Source organism: Bombyx mandarina, chromosome 11, assembly GCF_030267445.1.
Source record: "Bombyx mandarina strain Sakado chromosome 11, ASM3026744v2".
Classification (NCBI taxonomy): domain Eukaryota; kingdom Metazoa; phylum Arthropoda; class Insecta; order Lepidoptera; family Bombycidae; genus Bombyx; species Bombyx mandarina.
In genome coordinates this window covers 12,591,757-12,606,079 of record NC_143218.1, presented here as the reverse complement: position 1 = coordinate 12,606,079, position 14,323 = coordinate 12,591,757, and the positions used below count along the sequence as shown (strand labels likewise).

Genomic DNA, 14,323 nt, shown 5'->3' with positions numbered 1-14,323 from the left:
TTAAAAGGTAGATAAATATGGAAATCGGACGTCGGACGGATTCCTTTTGTTTGTTTTAAGTTTATTTTATGCAAAAGCTTAGGTCTTTTATTTATCGATTGAGGCACTACGAAGTCTGCCGGGTCAGCTAGTAAAAAATAAAAAATAGTGTCCCGTTTGACAGCACGCACGCTGCTTTATTCAGTACGTAATGAAATGGTTCGTCGAACCGTTGCGCAAGGGCCGCTAAGCAAGACCGCGTGCAGCTCCGGTTCACCTGGAAACCCCCTCTTAAGCAAGCTGCGATATGCATGTAACATCTAAAATCCTGCTTTGTTGAATCAGCTATAATATGATTTTACGACATCAATGAAAGAACTTTATATCATAAAAATAAATGAGAAACTGTATTTTTTCGACTATTACACGACTATTACTGGTGGTAGGATCTCTTGTGAGTCCGCGCGGGTGGGTACGACCACCCTGCCTATTTCTGCCGTGAAGCAATAATGCGTTTCGGTTTGAAGGGTGGGGCAGCCGTTGTAACTAAACTTGGGACCTTAGAACTTATATCTCAAGGTGGTTGGCGCATTTACGTTGTGGATGTCTATGGGCTCCAGTAACCACTTAACATCAGGTGGGCCGGGAGTTCGTCCACCCGTCTAAGCAATAAAAAAAATTCGCAAATTCGCAAGAAAATAAAATAAAAAATGTAAATACAATTAATAATTATAAACATGAAACAATTAAATCAAAATGTTGAGATTAATTGTATTTTAATTGTATCGATAATTGTAGTATAGTAGAACGTTACTAGTCAAAATAATTAATTAAAACTCCTTTTACGGCTTAATAATCGTGTGATATTTTTTTGATTTTGGTTATTTTAGTAGTAGTTTGAGTTATTTTATTTAAGACACAAAAAGTGCAGACAAAACGATGTTATTAGTTGACTTTTTCAATTATTATTAGCAATTTTTTTTTGTGGTTTTCAAACCTTTTGTCTAAAATTAAATTAACAATGTGTAGGAAAATGAAATTTTAGAGAGAGAGAGAGTATACTTTATTGCACATAATAATTATTACACATAATTATAGTCACAATGAAAATAAGTCAAATTGATTTTAACGTCATGTCGCAAAGTAGATCGCAGTGTCATAATACTCGGCCCAATAATAAAATACACTAGAGTTGGTAGGCTGTGAACTCGCTCTTCTTCAGAAGCTATAAAAAAGGTCTCGTTTGTGATTTATTTAGAGATGTACCCGGATTCACGGTCCGTGCCCCCGACACCCAACGGTACGGTACAAACGCTTACGTAATAGTTCGCTGAACCATTTCTATTTTACCACGACTTCGATGGACGTATAATACTTATAAATAAAATTATTAGGCCTTTGTAATTTGGTGGCTCAACAGGTAATCTTAGGAGATATACAACAACGGCTGTGTGGTGGCTTTGAATAGAAAAGGAGAACTCCCTTTAAAGGAAGATTAAGGAATATACTAGGGATTGGATACTAGCACACTGCGATCGGTGATAGGGAGTATTGTGAACTGATATGTCCCACCATCTTGTCTATTTGATGAAGCACTGATGCGTTTCGGATTGAAGTGTGGAGCAGACGTCCTCGTCGAAATCATCGATTAGGAAGAGTTCAACGAGCAAACTAACCCATAGACACTGCCCACTGAGTTTCTCGCCGGATCTTCTCAGTGGGTCGCGTTTCCGATGCGGTGGTAGATTCTGCGAAACACTGCTCTTGCTAGCGTTAGCCAATTGTCTCAGGTTGAGCCCGTGAGCTCCCGCTACACGTCCGGGCATAGGAATAGCCTCTTAGGCTTCCAGCGACTAGGTAGGAAAGAAAAAATGGAGCAGACGTTAGGCATATCAATTGACACTTCGATTAAAATTGGCATACAGTTAAGGCAAAAAGAGTCAGTTAAGTTTCCTATGAAGGATTTCGTATATTTTACACGAATAACAAAAAAATAAATTGCTAATTCAGCTGCGGAAACTTTTGTTGTCAACATTTCCTAATACTGCGTAGTTGCTGTTTTAAAATGTGAACTATTCCAATTAGTATAATATAACGTTCACAAACAAACAACATGTAATTTATCGGTGAACTGATTTTATCAAATTATATTGTAATGGACTAACAATAGTCTGGGATAACGAGCGTCGCTTTCATTCATTGTTATAAAATTGAGTACTTTTCGCATAAATATTTTCCCATTTAAGTTTTAATTAATCTAGCGGTATTTAACATGTAGGGGTTTTGCCATATTTTAGCCTTTCCACCTAGTGGGATCGATGACCTGTTGAAGTAAACGGGAATCCGCTGGATGCAGGTAGCGCAAGACTGGTCGTTGTGGCGAGGCTTGGGGTAAGCCCACTTCCAGCAGTGGACGTCAGCAGGTTAAAAGATAGTAGATAGATAGATTGTTGCCACTTGAGGGTAGGTTTTTATCATAGTGCCATCAACGCATGGTAAATAACATGCGAGCAGTCTCATCAAAAGTGTGTATTTCATACATTTAGCGAAAGTAATAGCGGAGCGTGGCCGCATTTTACTAGCTAACATTCTAGATTATTTGGCCTAAAAAAATGATTGATCGGACAGAAAAATGCTTGAGTATCACAAGCTTATAGTGCATCGAACTCAAGTGCTATAAAACGAGTTCTGGATTGCGACTATGCATACTCGCCCGAAAACGTGAATCAATCAGATTTTAAAGAAGCTTCTACACATAGTATCATCGGATCATTCGATTCGTTGGCGAACGTAGACTCCATGAATTAATCATACTTTAAATTGTTTTGAAAATGTTAAGCATCAATTCGTTTTTTTTTATTAAACTGTATTTCATGTACTTATATTATACTTCTTAAAATTTTGAGTAATGTCTTTGAATCGGCTCGTGTTTCTATAAATTTTTATTTTACTCAAAATAAGTTCAATGTGTGGAACAGTCCACACATTCGCTGCGAGTGGACTGACCGTTCACTGTTTACATTTTTTTTGTTGCGACTTTACATAGTTTCGTATTTTGTTACGTAACGCTGTAATCGAAACATGAGTCATGTTCTCGATTACGAAATCCGAGAGTTCAAATCGATTATTCGTAAAAGTTGTGTGTTGATATTCTATTAGGACATTTATGAGCACTCAAAAAAAAAAACCGAAATTTCGTATTCGGTACAAATAATTTCTATACCTGTAGTGTATACGTATTACTATCATAACAAACTATTTTCATTAAAAAAAATTTCTTCGGAACATGCGTTGCGCATGAAAATATGAGTAATTTTTGCCAATTACTTGTTGATGTTGCAAGGTAAAGACCGGGTTTTCCGAATTGCGCGTGTTGCAGCACAGAGGTTGTGCGAGCTTGATTTGAAGACTAAAAAATACATTGAGTCAATTTTGTATCTTTTAAAATTATTTCTTTCAATAAATTTCGTTTTTATTCACACCAGGGAAAGGTCATGGTAGTCTAAAAGAAGACTTACAGTGTATTCGTATCAAACGGTGCGACTATTGATAATTACCGGTGTTCGAATCCCGCGGAGAGATATCAATTGTTCTAAGGGAATATGTATCTCTACATTAACGTTTTCGACTATTTCATCAGACGACGAAGTTACCGCTCTGGTGTTAAGTGGTTACCGATGCCCATAGACATTAACACGAGTTCTAAGTCTCAGTTTTATAGTAAAACGGCTGCCTCACTTTTCAAACTGAATCGCATTACTGTTTACAGTGGAAATAGGTAGGTACCTACCCGCCCGGACTCGCCGCTTGAAATCTGTATTTAAATTTTTCTGCATTTTTTTGTTTGATATAGCTTCTATTAAGGTACTAATTTAATATCCTTTTATATAAATATTAATGACGTTGTTGTTTGTCCCCATTTTGGTGATTAGTTCGAGTCCGTGAGTAGTAATAGCCCGATAGGCCAACAGCGATTCGGTACTGAAAATAATTCTTATTACTATTCTTAAACGATTTCCGTGCTGATCGGAATTCATCTCCTTTTTAATGGCCTACCATTTTAAGGTAGATTAAATGAAGATATACATGCTGTTCTAAAGGTAAAAGGTCGGTAGAAGTGGATACAAAACTATCGCAGTTAACTTTTTTGCAATCGTAGGCAGACTTGTGGACACAGACAATGTCATGGGCACAGTCACAAAACTAACTGCCAAATGTCAACTAAATAGGGCCAAAAATGAAAACCTGGTCACACACAAAACTGATGTTAAACAAACATTATCGTTATATTAGACTTACAATACATTATTTAAACATGAAATGTAAAATTGTAAGAACATGAACAAATTTAAAGCCGTTTCCGATTTTCATCAAGCTATTGAATTTTAATTCTTTCTAGTTTTGATTTTCACATTATAATTTACGTATAACAGCAAACACAATACTGATTTAACTCTCGGATAATCACGGTTGTCTTGCGACATTACAATGGTGTGTTACGGTCAGTTAGCTGTGATAGCTTTCACGTCCTTCATGCATGGCGACTTAATTTATGTCGGCCTTCAGTTCAGTGGTGGACTTGGGCTTGGGACCAGGGCCCGCTCTGCATCGGCGTACCGTCCAATCTTACATAGCGCGCATGCCCCCTAGACGCAACTACCTTGTAGGAAGTTCAGTTCAGGTAAAATTGTACAATGGGCGGTCTTTTACCTAACGGTTTCTATACCAAACATCTAAAAAGAATACAGCAGGTATTAAAAATTATTATTATTATTTAACGATTCCCCAGCGTTAAAAAAAAAAAAAAAAAAAAAGGTATTCACTATCATTGTAAGTATCAAGTTTTTTTTTTTGTTCTGTGGTTCACACAACTGGATAAAATCTGCACACATAAACATTGTTAAACATCTAAATAAGTTGGAAAAAAATAATGCATTATAGAATTCACCCTTTTGGGTGTGACCACATCTTGCATAAGAACGGTTGTAAATAAGAAAAAAATATCGATAAATAATATTAAATCGAAGAGAAAAATGAATAAAAAAAACTGCAAATAAAAATATATAATATTCAAAGTGTTCTATCAAAATAGATTAAACTATATAGTGCTAATTTATCTGAGTAAGTCTGTACCTGGCGTGTGTTCATGAATGCCTTCAAGCTCTGTACATACCTATATATTGACATTAAATAGCAGTTTCGAAAAGAAGCGGTTCACAAATTTTAAGTTGATAATATTAAAAATTAACGAGAGATTCGACTCCACGGTTTGCTTGTTTAAATTGATTCGGTGACCCAGATTAACTCGATTGTCTGAGACATCATATTGTATAGCGTAATATCGGGCTTCCCTAAGGTTCTTGTCAAGGATTTGGAAATTTTAGAAGTCAACAGGATAATATTGATAGTGTTTAAATCAGTGATGTAAGTAACCTTGAAGAATCATTTATTTATGGCGCGTCTGAAAACGATCGAGCACTTTTAATCAACAAACTATTGACTATTTTTTGGAAGAAAAATATTTAAAAAGTGAAGTGAATTTTAGCTAGAATGAAAGCTGTGAAGTAATGTTAACGAACATCGTGATCACTCGAACTATTACGTCTATGTATTACGTACATATGTTTTATTGTATTACATATGAGCGTACACAAGTCATTTTATACATGCTTTAAAATCAACATGACACAAGCATAACTCCATCACGTGATAGGATGGGGATACCGAAGCCCATAGACACACAAGCACAATGTGTAAACAGATTTTTTTGTTGTCAGGAGCAAATCGTCGGTCTCCCACCCTTCACTGGGGATGGCGGGCGGGGTATGTCGGAGTCGAACCGACTAAAGCCTCCTGTCGCTCAACCACCCACGTCCGAACCTCGCATGAGACATAACTCATGAAAAGGCAAAGGGGGAGAGTGGTGAACAAGGGTAGCTCTTGTCTAGAAGACATCAAATTAAGGATTTATTAATTAAGCAAGATTTTTTGAAGTCGTCGTGGCCTAAAGGATAATACGTCCGTTGCATTCGTATCTAGCGATGCACCGGTGTTCGAATCCCGCAGGCGGGTATCAATTTTTCTAATGAAATACGTACTTAACGAATGTTCACGATTGACTTCCACGGTGAAGGAATAACATCGTGTAATAAAAATGAAACCCGCGAAATTATAATTTGCGTAATTACTGGTGGTAGGACCTCTTGTGAGTCCGCACGAGTAGGTACCACCGCCCCGCCTATTTCTGCCGTGAAGCAGTAATGCGTTTCGGTTTGAAAGGTGGGGCAGCCGTTGTAGCTATACTGAGTGAGACCTCAGAACTTATATCTCAAGGTGGGTGGCGGCATTTAAATTGTAGATTTATATGGGCTCCAGTAACCACTTAAGACCAGGTGGGCTGTGAGCTTGTCCACGCATCTAAGCAATAAAAAAAATAAAAAAGGGAAAAATATTAATATGAATTTATTGTTTTCTTAGAACTCTTTCCGTGAACTTCCATCTTTTCATTACAAAAACTTTCGCTGTTCGTAATTCAATACGAAGCTGTGCGTCCTTATAAATAAATAAAAATCTTAAAACGGTCGTCTCGGGGTGCGTTCTCCCCGCGATGACCTACGGCGCGGAAACCTGGACACTGACGGCGGGGCTGGCCTATAAGTTAAGAGTCGCGCAGCGGGCGATGGAGAGAGCTATGCTCGGTATCTCTCTCCTTAGAGAGTTGTCCCTTGACAAAATCCGGAACGAATAAATTCGACGGAGAACCAAAGTCGACGACATAGCTCTCAAAGTTAGAAGGCTAAAGTGGCAATGAGCTGGTCACGTCTGTCGAGCCGACGACGCCAGGTGGGGGAGGAAAGTCCTCGAATGGAGGCCACGGATGGGTACCAGGAGCGTGGGGCGTCCTCCGACCAGGTGGACCGACGACTTAGTGCGCACGGCGGGAAGTCGTTGAATGCGAAAGGCGGAGGACCGCATTCTGTGGAAGGCATTGGGGAAGGCTTATGTTCAGCAGTGGGCAGATAAAGGCTGATGATGATGATGGTCGTCACTATAGTTTTATACAATGCCATCTCTTGATATTATTAGGAACGATTCAGTTTCAAACTCAAAAATATTCACCAGATTGGTGTTTTAAGTCTACGGGCGTTAAAGTTTTAAAAAGTACCCCTACTGTCGTATAGATGGCACGATTTTTAGTTTAGTTATACAAAATAGAAGCGACGTTTCTTATCTATATCAGCTATACTAATATTATAAAGAGGAAAGATTTGTTTGTTTGTTTGTTTCGAATAGGCTCCGAAACTACTGGACCGATTTGAAAAATTATTTTTCCATTAGAAGCCGACATTGTCCCCGATGAACAGCTACTTTTTTTAATTTTTTTTTTTTGGTTTCATGTGTGTTTTAATGTTTCCGAAGCGAAGCGAGGGCGGGTCGCTAGTATTTTTATAAAATACTACGTATTTATACCAAAACTCGGTTTAGCTCGGTGACGTCGTTTGGGGCCAAATAGAGGATAATACATAATTCTAGACAGATTGGTTACCCACATAGGACATTATACGATCTGATTAATGGTTAGGTAGATGGACGAGAAAAAGTTAATGAGTTAGAATATGATGTCATTCAGATTCTATTACATTACGGATTAAATAGTTACATATTAAATATCATTAAAATTATTTAAAAAGGATTTTGAGAATATAAAAAAAAAAGTGATATGTATTGCCATTTTCGAATAAATATTGGTATTGAGTGATTTGAATAGTGACATCTGTTGTGGAAATGTACAAAACTTATGTCACTCTAACAATTTTAAATAGTTTCCGTACAGTGCATATAGATGGCGTGATGGCAAGTCCTTGGTAATAAGTTTTCTTTATGTATAAAGATTACCGCGATAAATACTTGTATTATTGATAGTTTTTTATTATTCCATATTAATATTTAATTAAAACAATGTTGTACGAAATGCATACATAATATTTATATCGTTCTTTTAACACTTCGGCAGTCCAGCAACTGCGCTTGTCTTTAAGCAAAACGTTGCAAATTCGACATGTTGTTGATTTCTTTTGATTCGGTGTTGTTTCTTTTGGCTATCACGAAGTATGTTACGGAAAAAGTGATTGCTCCTCGCTGATCTTAGCTGGTACTACATGACTATTGTGTTGATGGCTTTAATAATTGGCACTATGATGTCCAATTCACTAGGTAGGCAAAGACTTAGTTGCGGTTTGAGCATTACCGATGACCAATAAAATTAATTTTAGTATCAGTTTATGTAACACGCATGCATTATATAATCAAAATATTGGAAGGCTTAGACCGTTCAAAGAAGGGCTGGGAAACGTTATGGACTTTCTTTTGACGTTACCAAGTTAATTTTCTCATATCGATATATTTTATAGCCGCGAAAATATCGGAGCTATTTGTTAGTTGTTAAGTTTTTTTTTGTCCTTGTAGGCAGACGCCCAAACGATGGTGAGTGGTTACCGTCGCTCATGGATGTCAGCAATGCGAGAAGCTCTCTCCAGTCTTGAAATATCCTCTTTCAAACGAGTCTTCGTTTGAAAGAGGATATTTCATAGCGCTCGGAAAACACCGGATTTTAGGATTGTACCATTTTAAATGACGTTTTTTTTTGGTCAGGAGGAAATCTTCGGACTTCCGCCCTCCACTGGGGATGGAAGGCGGGGCATGTCAGAGTCGAACTGCTAAAACCTGGCGCTCAGCAACCAACGTCCAAACCTCGCATGTGACAGAACTCATGAAAAGGCAAAGGGGGGAAAGTGAAGCATTTAGTGCGGAGCACATCTCTGGACGCAAATGACGTTCGATTGCCAAAATTCTCTGAATGTGTGCTTTATAAATTATTTATTTTTATAACATTCCTGTTCACTTAAATGAAAAGCTATGTACACTATGACGCATTATTAAGACAAGTAATGCTAATCGGTAGTCATGAAACACATAATTTCAGATCCTCCCGATCCACTAACGGTGCTTTTAGGTACTGCAAGTACCAGTCACCGTTCTCGTCGAACCCATCGCTTGCGGCAAAGGGCTCGGCGAGTAAATTAATCTAGAGACACAGCCCACTGAGTTTCTCGCCGGATCTTGTTAGTGGGTCACGTTTCCGATCCGGTGGTAGATTCTGCGAAGCACTGCTCTTGCTAGGGTTAGTGTTAGCAATGTCATCGGGTTAGAGCCCCGTGAGCTCACTTACTCGCTCGGAGAAACTAGTATAACCCGTCGAAGTTACTAAAATAGTTACGACAAAAAAAGTTGGCATTTTAGGTTTACACCAAGTTCGACATTGTACGCATGAAGTTGTCGTTGGCGGATATTTTTTACCCTTGACTATGTTAGTTACAAGTATAATTTATATTAAAGAGTTCTAATACAATTGCTATTTTTTTATATTATAAATTAACCACCACGAATTTTGTTTAAATGTCACAGATCCATTAGCCGTTCATCAGAGGCCTACATTAAGGCGTTACTTTAATAGTTACCACGACATTTCGATCAATTTAGACAAGGACGGCCGCTTTTTTTTTCTATCCATATGACACACTGTATTCATGCTTAGAAATGATCATCCGTATAAAAGAGTGAGGCGATTCCGTATTGGGCATCAGTCGGCAAAGCGTTGTCCGAAGTGATCCTTCTTATATCCGTGCACAGACCTCGTTCGCAATGAGATCGTTGGTGGTGTTGTTTGCTGTGTTGTCAGTAGCTGTCTCGGCTCCAGGCGTCGTGAAAAGATCCATTGGACACGTCGCGTATACAGTGCCGACAGCCGTATCACATCAGTCTAGAGTTGATGTACGAACGTCGCCAGCAGTCGTTGATGTTGCTCCAGCGGTAGCTTCTCATTTTGTTGCTGCACCAGAAGTACACGCCGTGGTAGCTCCCTATACTACTGTCTATGGAGCTGGAGCTGTCTCTCACCAGTCTAGAGTTGACGTCCGCACTTCACCAGTTGTAGTCAGCGCTGCTCAAGTTGTGGCTCCTGCTTTTGATGCCGAACCTGTCCTTGAAGCTCGGTCAGTATCGGCTTATGCCGCTTCAGTGCCTTCATTGTACATCGGTGGTGCTTCAGTTTCTCACCAGTCGCGTTACGATGTGCACTCCTCTCCCTCAGTTGTGACTGAGGAAGTCGCCGCTCCAGCCATCGTCGAAGCGCGTTCTCTTTTGCCGGTAAACGCCTGGTAATCACAGCGAGGATTATATATAATGTATGAATTTTACGTAAATAAATAAACAAAATCACACATAAAACTGTTGTTTAATTTTTACTTTCTGACGCTGAAAAACGACTAACAAGCTTAACGTGTTCATAAGTTGCGGTTTGTTATTGCGTTCACATTAGAAAAAGTATAAAGCACAAGCTTAAAGCGGTTTAATTGTATTTTAATCAGGGTATTTTGTTTAAATCATACCGTACGTATATATCCGTATTGGTTCATCAACATCTAACTTCGTTTACCGCAACTTTTGTTTTTAGTAACAGCTGTATTTCGAATGGTTCTAAAAAGTAGTAAAAGCTTTAAGCGCTTGCTACAACCTGAGACATGTCGCTAGAGAATAAATTAATTGTGTTAATCTCGAAATTTATGCTGAGAATTTTTGCGAAATATCAAAATTCTTTTCGTAACAGTATTTTAGTTACTTTTGTTTTTTCGTCTTCATATTTTGTTTATAACTTCATTACCGTCCCCAACCTTTCGAACGAGTGCGTCAAGATATTATCCTGAAAGCACCTAGAAACTACCTAACTAATCCTATTCACTTTGCAACACATAATATTTAAGTAGTTTCTCTCTTAAATAATATTAATTTAACAAAAACTCAGATTTTGTTGGTTTACCACGTTAGCATACCATTTTTTCTAAGTTGTACATGTATTTCATTTATGTACTGTCAGGAACAAGCATAAATTTTTCTCTGCATTATATGAATGTAAATTGTATGTTTTTTATAAGTCTATAAGAACAAAATACCTAATTAGCAATGAAAACCGTACCATAACCCGTTGTGTGTCTTAGGAGAACTAAACGTATGTATATATAGACAAGTAAAATATTGATTGTGCTCAATGATTTCATTCTATGTTGATTCCGACGACGGAAATCTACTTCTGCTAATGAGTAGTTACTGAGGCGTCCTCACAAAACGAATTGACCCTATTGTAGCTGTAAATGTTATGAGTAACTGCCAAAGCTCAGGACGTAATTTACAGATAACTGTATTCATATGTGCTGATGTGATGATGAAGTTTTATTCAATTTTAATAAGTAAGGGAACGCTCGGTATTTCTTGGACTGAATTTCAAACCAACGAGTCAATTCTTGAAGTATTAAGCGCCTTTCTATCTCAGTTCATTTAAACCCCCAAATAGTATATTAATATATATTACAGTTATTGAAATAATCATTCACGTTTATTTTCAAATCGACCTTCAGTTAGTGTAATTTTTTTTTCGATCCATAAATCGTCTCTGACGAAAGCGGAAGACAATGTAATGCGAGGAATGAAGGTTAACATTATTTTCTACGTTACAACAATCCTTTTACAGTTGATAGTATTAACTGTATGAAATTAATACCTTCTTAAAAGTTTTGGCGGAATTTGTTGCTATGCTATCATTGTCCTAGCTTTTCTTTCAACTATCTTCTTTCTCAATTTAGTTGGTTAATCTTATGAACAGCCTCTTGTTAACTGGTTATAAGCTATAAATTACATATTATAAGTCTCAATACTCATTTGATTTAATCCAATAGGATTGGGTAAAATGATTTTCAAGGATCTCTTATCCAATTACTTACCCAACGCAAACGTTACGTACCAAGAACAGGGCACGTGCCAATGTAGACGGTGTTTTTTCAGAATTTTAACCTACGTAACATGAAACGTGCTCATCGTGTACGCTCACAGATTTTAATTGCTAGAAATAAATTTTGCGGGCAGAGTAGGAAGGGTTAACAATGTCTTATAATATAATCAGATTTTATTAGAATCTTGCAATGATAATTTTTTTACAAAATCCAGTACCAGATAATCCTGCGAAATTAAATTCAAGAGATGTGTTCGTGCTTCTGCAAAAAACAGAAGATAGCAAGCTTTAAACCTCAGGATAGGTGTAAAGTTATATTTAAGTTGTAATTAAGTACTGTTTCTACTTTGATCAAGCTTTTTTATATTTTAAATTGAGAAATTGGTAACCTCTCAAATTATTATACTATTATATATTATTGTAATAAATATATGTAAAGAAAAACCTTTATCATTTAAAACCTTTAAAATTCCTGTTTTAAAAAAAGATATTTCGTAGACTGAATCACTTTTGTCTGTCTGTCATTCAATGAAGAGAGTAATTCAGTTTGGATAGTATAAAATAGTACTTTTAAAAATATTAATTTAAAAATAGATTAAAAGCTTTAAATGTTGCTTTCTTATTAAATTACAGAAAACGCAATTAAGTTTTTTATTGTTAATTCATTCTCTGGAGTATATTATTATATTATCTATACTAATATATGACGGATTAGGGACCGCCGTGATGTTTGTAAAAAGTGTGACGTCAGCACCGCTGACGTCGCGGTCATCACTTTCTTGACGAATGACTCATGTTTGGGTTTCCGAAACAAAACTTCACGAGAACTTCACAAGAACTTCGTATATTGCACGAGAAGCATAACAACGTTACAGAGATATCCGTACAGTACAACGGCTCGGACACGAATCAATCAGTGCTAGACAGCACGGCCGTATTTATGGGGCTTCGTACCCGTGAGCGTGTTGACACGTTTTAAACACGTGAGCGTGTTTACACGTTTTTCAAACACGTGAGCGGGTTTACACGTTTTTCAAACACGTTTTAAAGTATTGAAATTACAATAAAAGGAACTGTTTAACATCAATTTCTTATCACAGAGTAATTAGTTGATGATCAGTAGGTAAATAGTCATATTTGCGCCGACACGGCCATACTGACAGGCGGTGCGCGCTCTGCACCAGCCACCCATGTATGGTGTATCACCAGAGAGTTCTTGGAGTCCATCTGAAACAATGGAATGTCTGTTTCTGAGATTGGTATCTGTGTACCTTTTTATGTTACTTTGAAAGTAACTTATTTTGTGTAGTTTTATATTGTGACGTACACTGTGGTACTCATGTGGTGGCGTACACTGTGGTACTCATGTGGTGGCGTACACTGTGGTACTCATGTGGTGGCGTACACTGTGGTACTTATGTGGTGGCGTACACTGTGGTACTCATGTGGTGGCGTACACTGTGGTACTCATGTGGTGGCGTACACTGTGGTACTCATGTGGTGGCGTAATTTTATTAATCAAAAATAAAAACTTATCCTTTTGCCGATTGTTGATTTTGTTGTTCGACCATCCTGGTTTGTGAAGTAGATGGTAGAGGTTCATCGGCTGATGCTGGTGGGTAGTCTTCTTCCGCCGATACGGTTATCTGGTCTCCAGGTTGTTGCTCAGCGGAGGCGGCATGTGATCCCACTTGGGCGGTGCGCGCTCTGCACCAGCCTCGTTGATTCTCGTAGGTTTTCTTTGATTCCCATTGATCTGCAGGAATAAAAAGTTTCTCTGAGTAGCGCATCTGTTATACTTGCGTTACTTGTGACTATGTAAGTTTGAGACTATTAATGCGATTTTATTGTAGGGTTCTCGAAGGTTTTCGTAGATTTCTCGGAGGTTTTCGTAGATTTCTCGGAGGTTCTCGTAGATTTCTCGGAGGTTCTCGTAGATTTATTGAAGGTGGGATAAGAATGTGTAAGGTGTTGTTCGTTGTGTAAGGATATCATGGTCTTCAGATGAATTTTGTGGTGAAATTTTAGTAATCAAAAATAAAAACTTATCTTTTGTATTCATTGATCAGTTGATTGTTGATTCCGTCGCTCGACCATGCTGGTTTGTGAAGCAGACTGTACAGGCTTATCGGCTGATGCTGGAGGGTAGTCATTATCCGCCGATACGGTTATCTGGTCACCAGGTTGTTGCTGAGCGGAGGCGGCGTGTGATCCCACTTCTGATGACGGATTAGGGACCGCCGTGATGTTTGTAAAAAGTGTGACGTCAGCACCGCTGACGTCGCGGTCATCACTTTCTTGACGAATGACTCATGTTTGGGTTTCCGAAACAAAACTTCACGAGAACTTCACAAGAACTTCGTATATTGCACGAGAAGCATAACAACGTTACAGAGATATCCGTACAGTACAACGGCTCGGACACGAATCAATCAGTGCTAGACAGCACGGCCGTATTTATGGGGCTTCGTACCCGTGAGCGTGTTGACACGTTTTAAACAC

The 14,323-nt window shown here is 38.1% G+C and overlaps 1 protein-coding gene across 1 annotated transcript; it reads left to right on the top strand.

Moving 5' to 3' along the window:
- The first annotated feature begins 9,445 nt into the window (after positions 1 to 9,445).
- Positions 9,446 to 10,245, top strand: CPH6 (cuticular protein hypothetical 6). The gene has a single exon (XM_028183254.2). It carries the CDS (start codon positions 9,682 to 9,684, stop codon positions 10,198 to 10,200), a length of 519 nt encoding a protein of 172 aa, XP_028039055.2. The 5' UTR covers positions 9,446 to 9,681; the 3' UTR covers positions 10,201 to 10,245.
- Positions 10,246 to 14,323: the final 4,078 nt, after the last annotated feature.

Coding starts and splice junctions, on each gene's coding strand:
- CPH6 (XM_028183254.2), top strand. CDS start 9,682: ATGAGATCGTTGGTGGTGTTGTTTGCTGTGTTGTCAGTAGCTGTCTCG.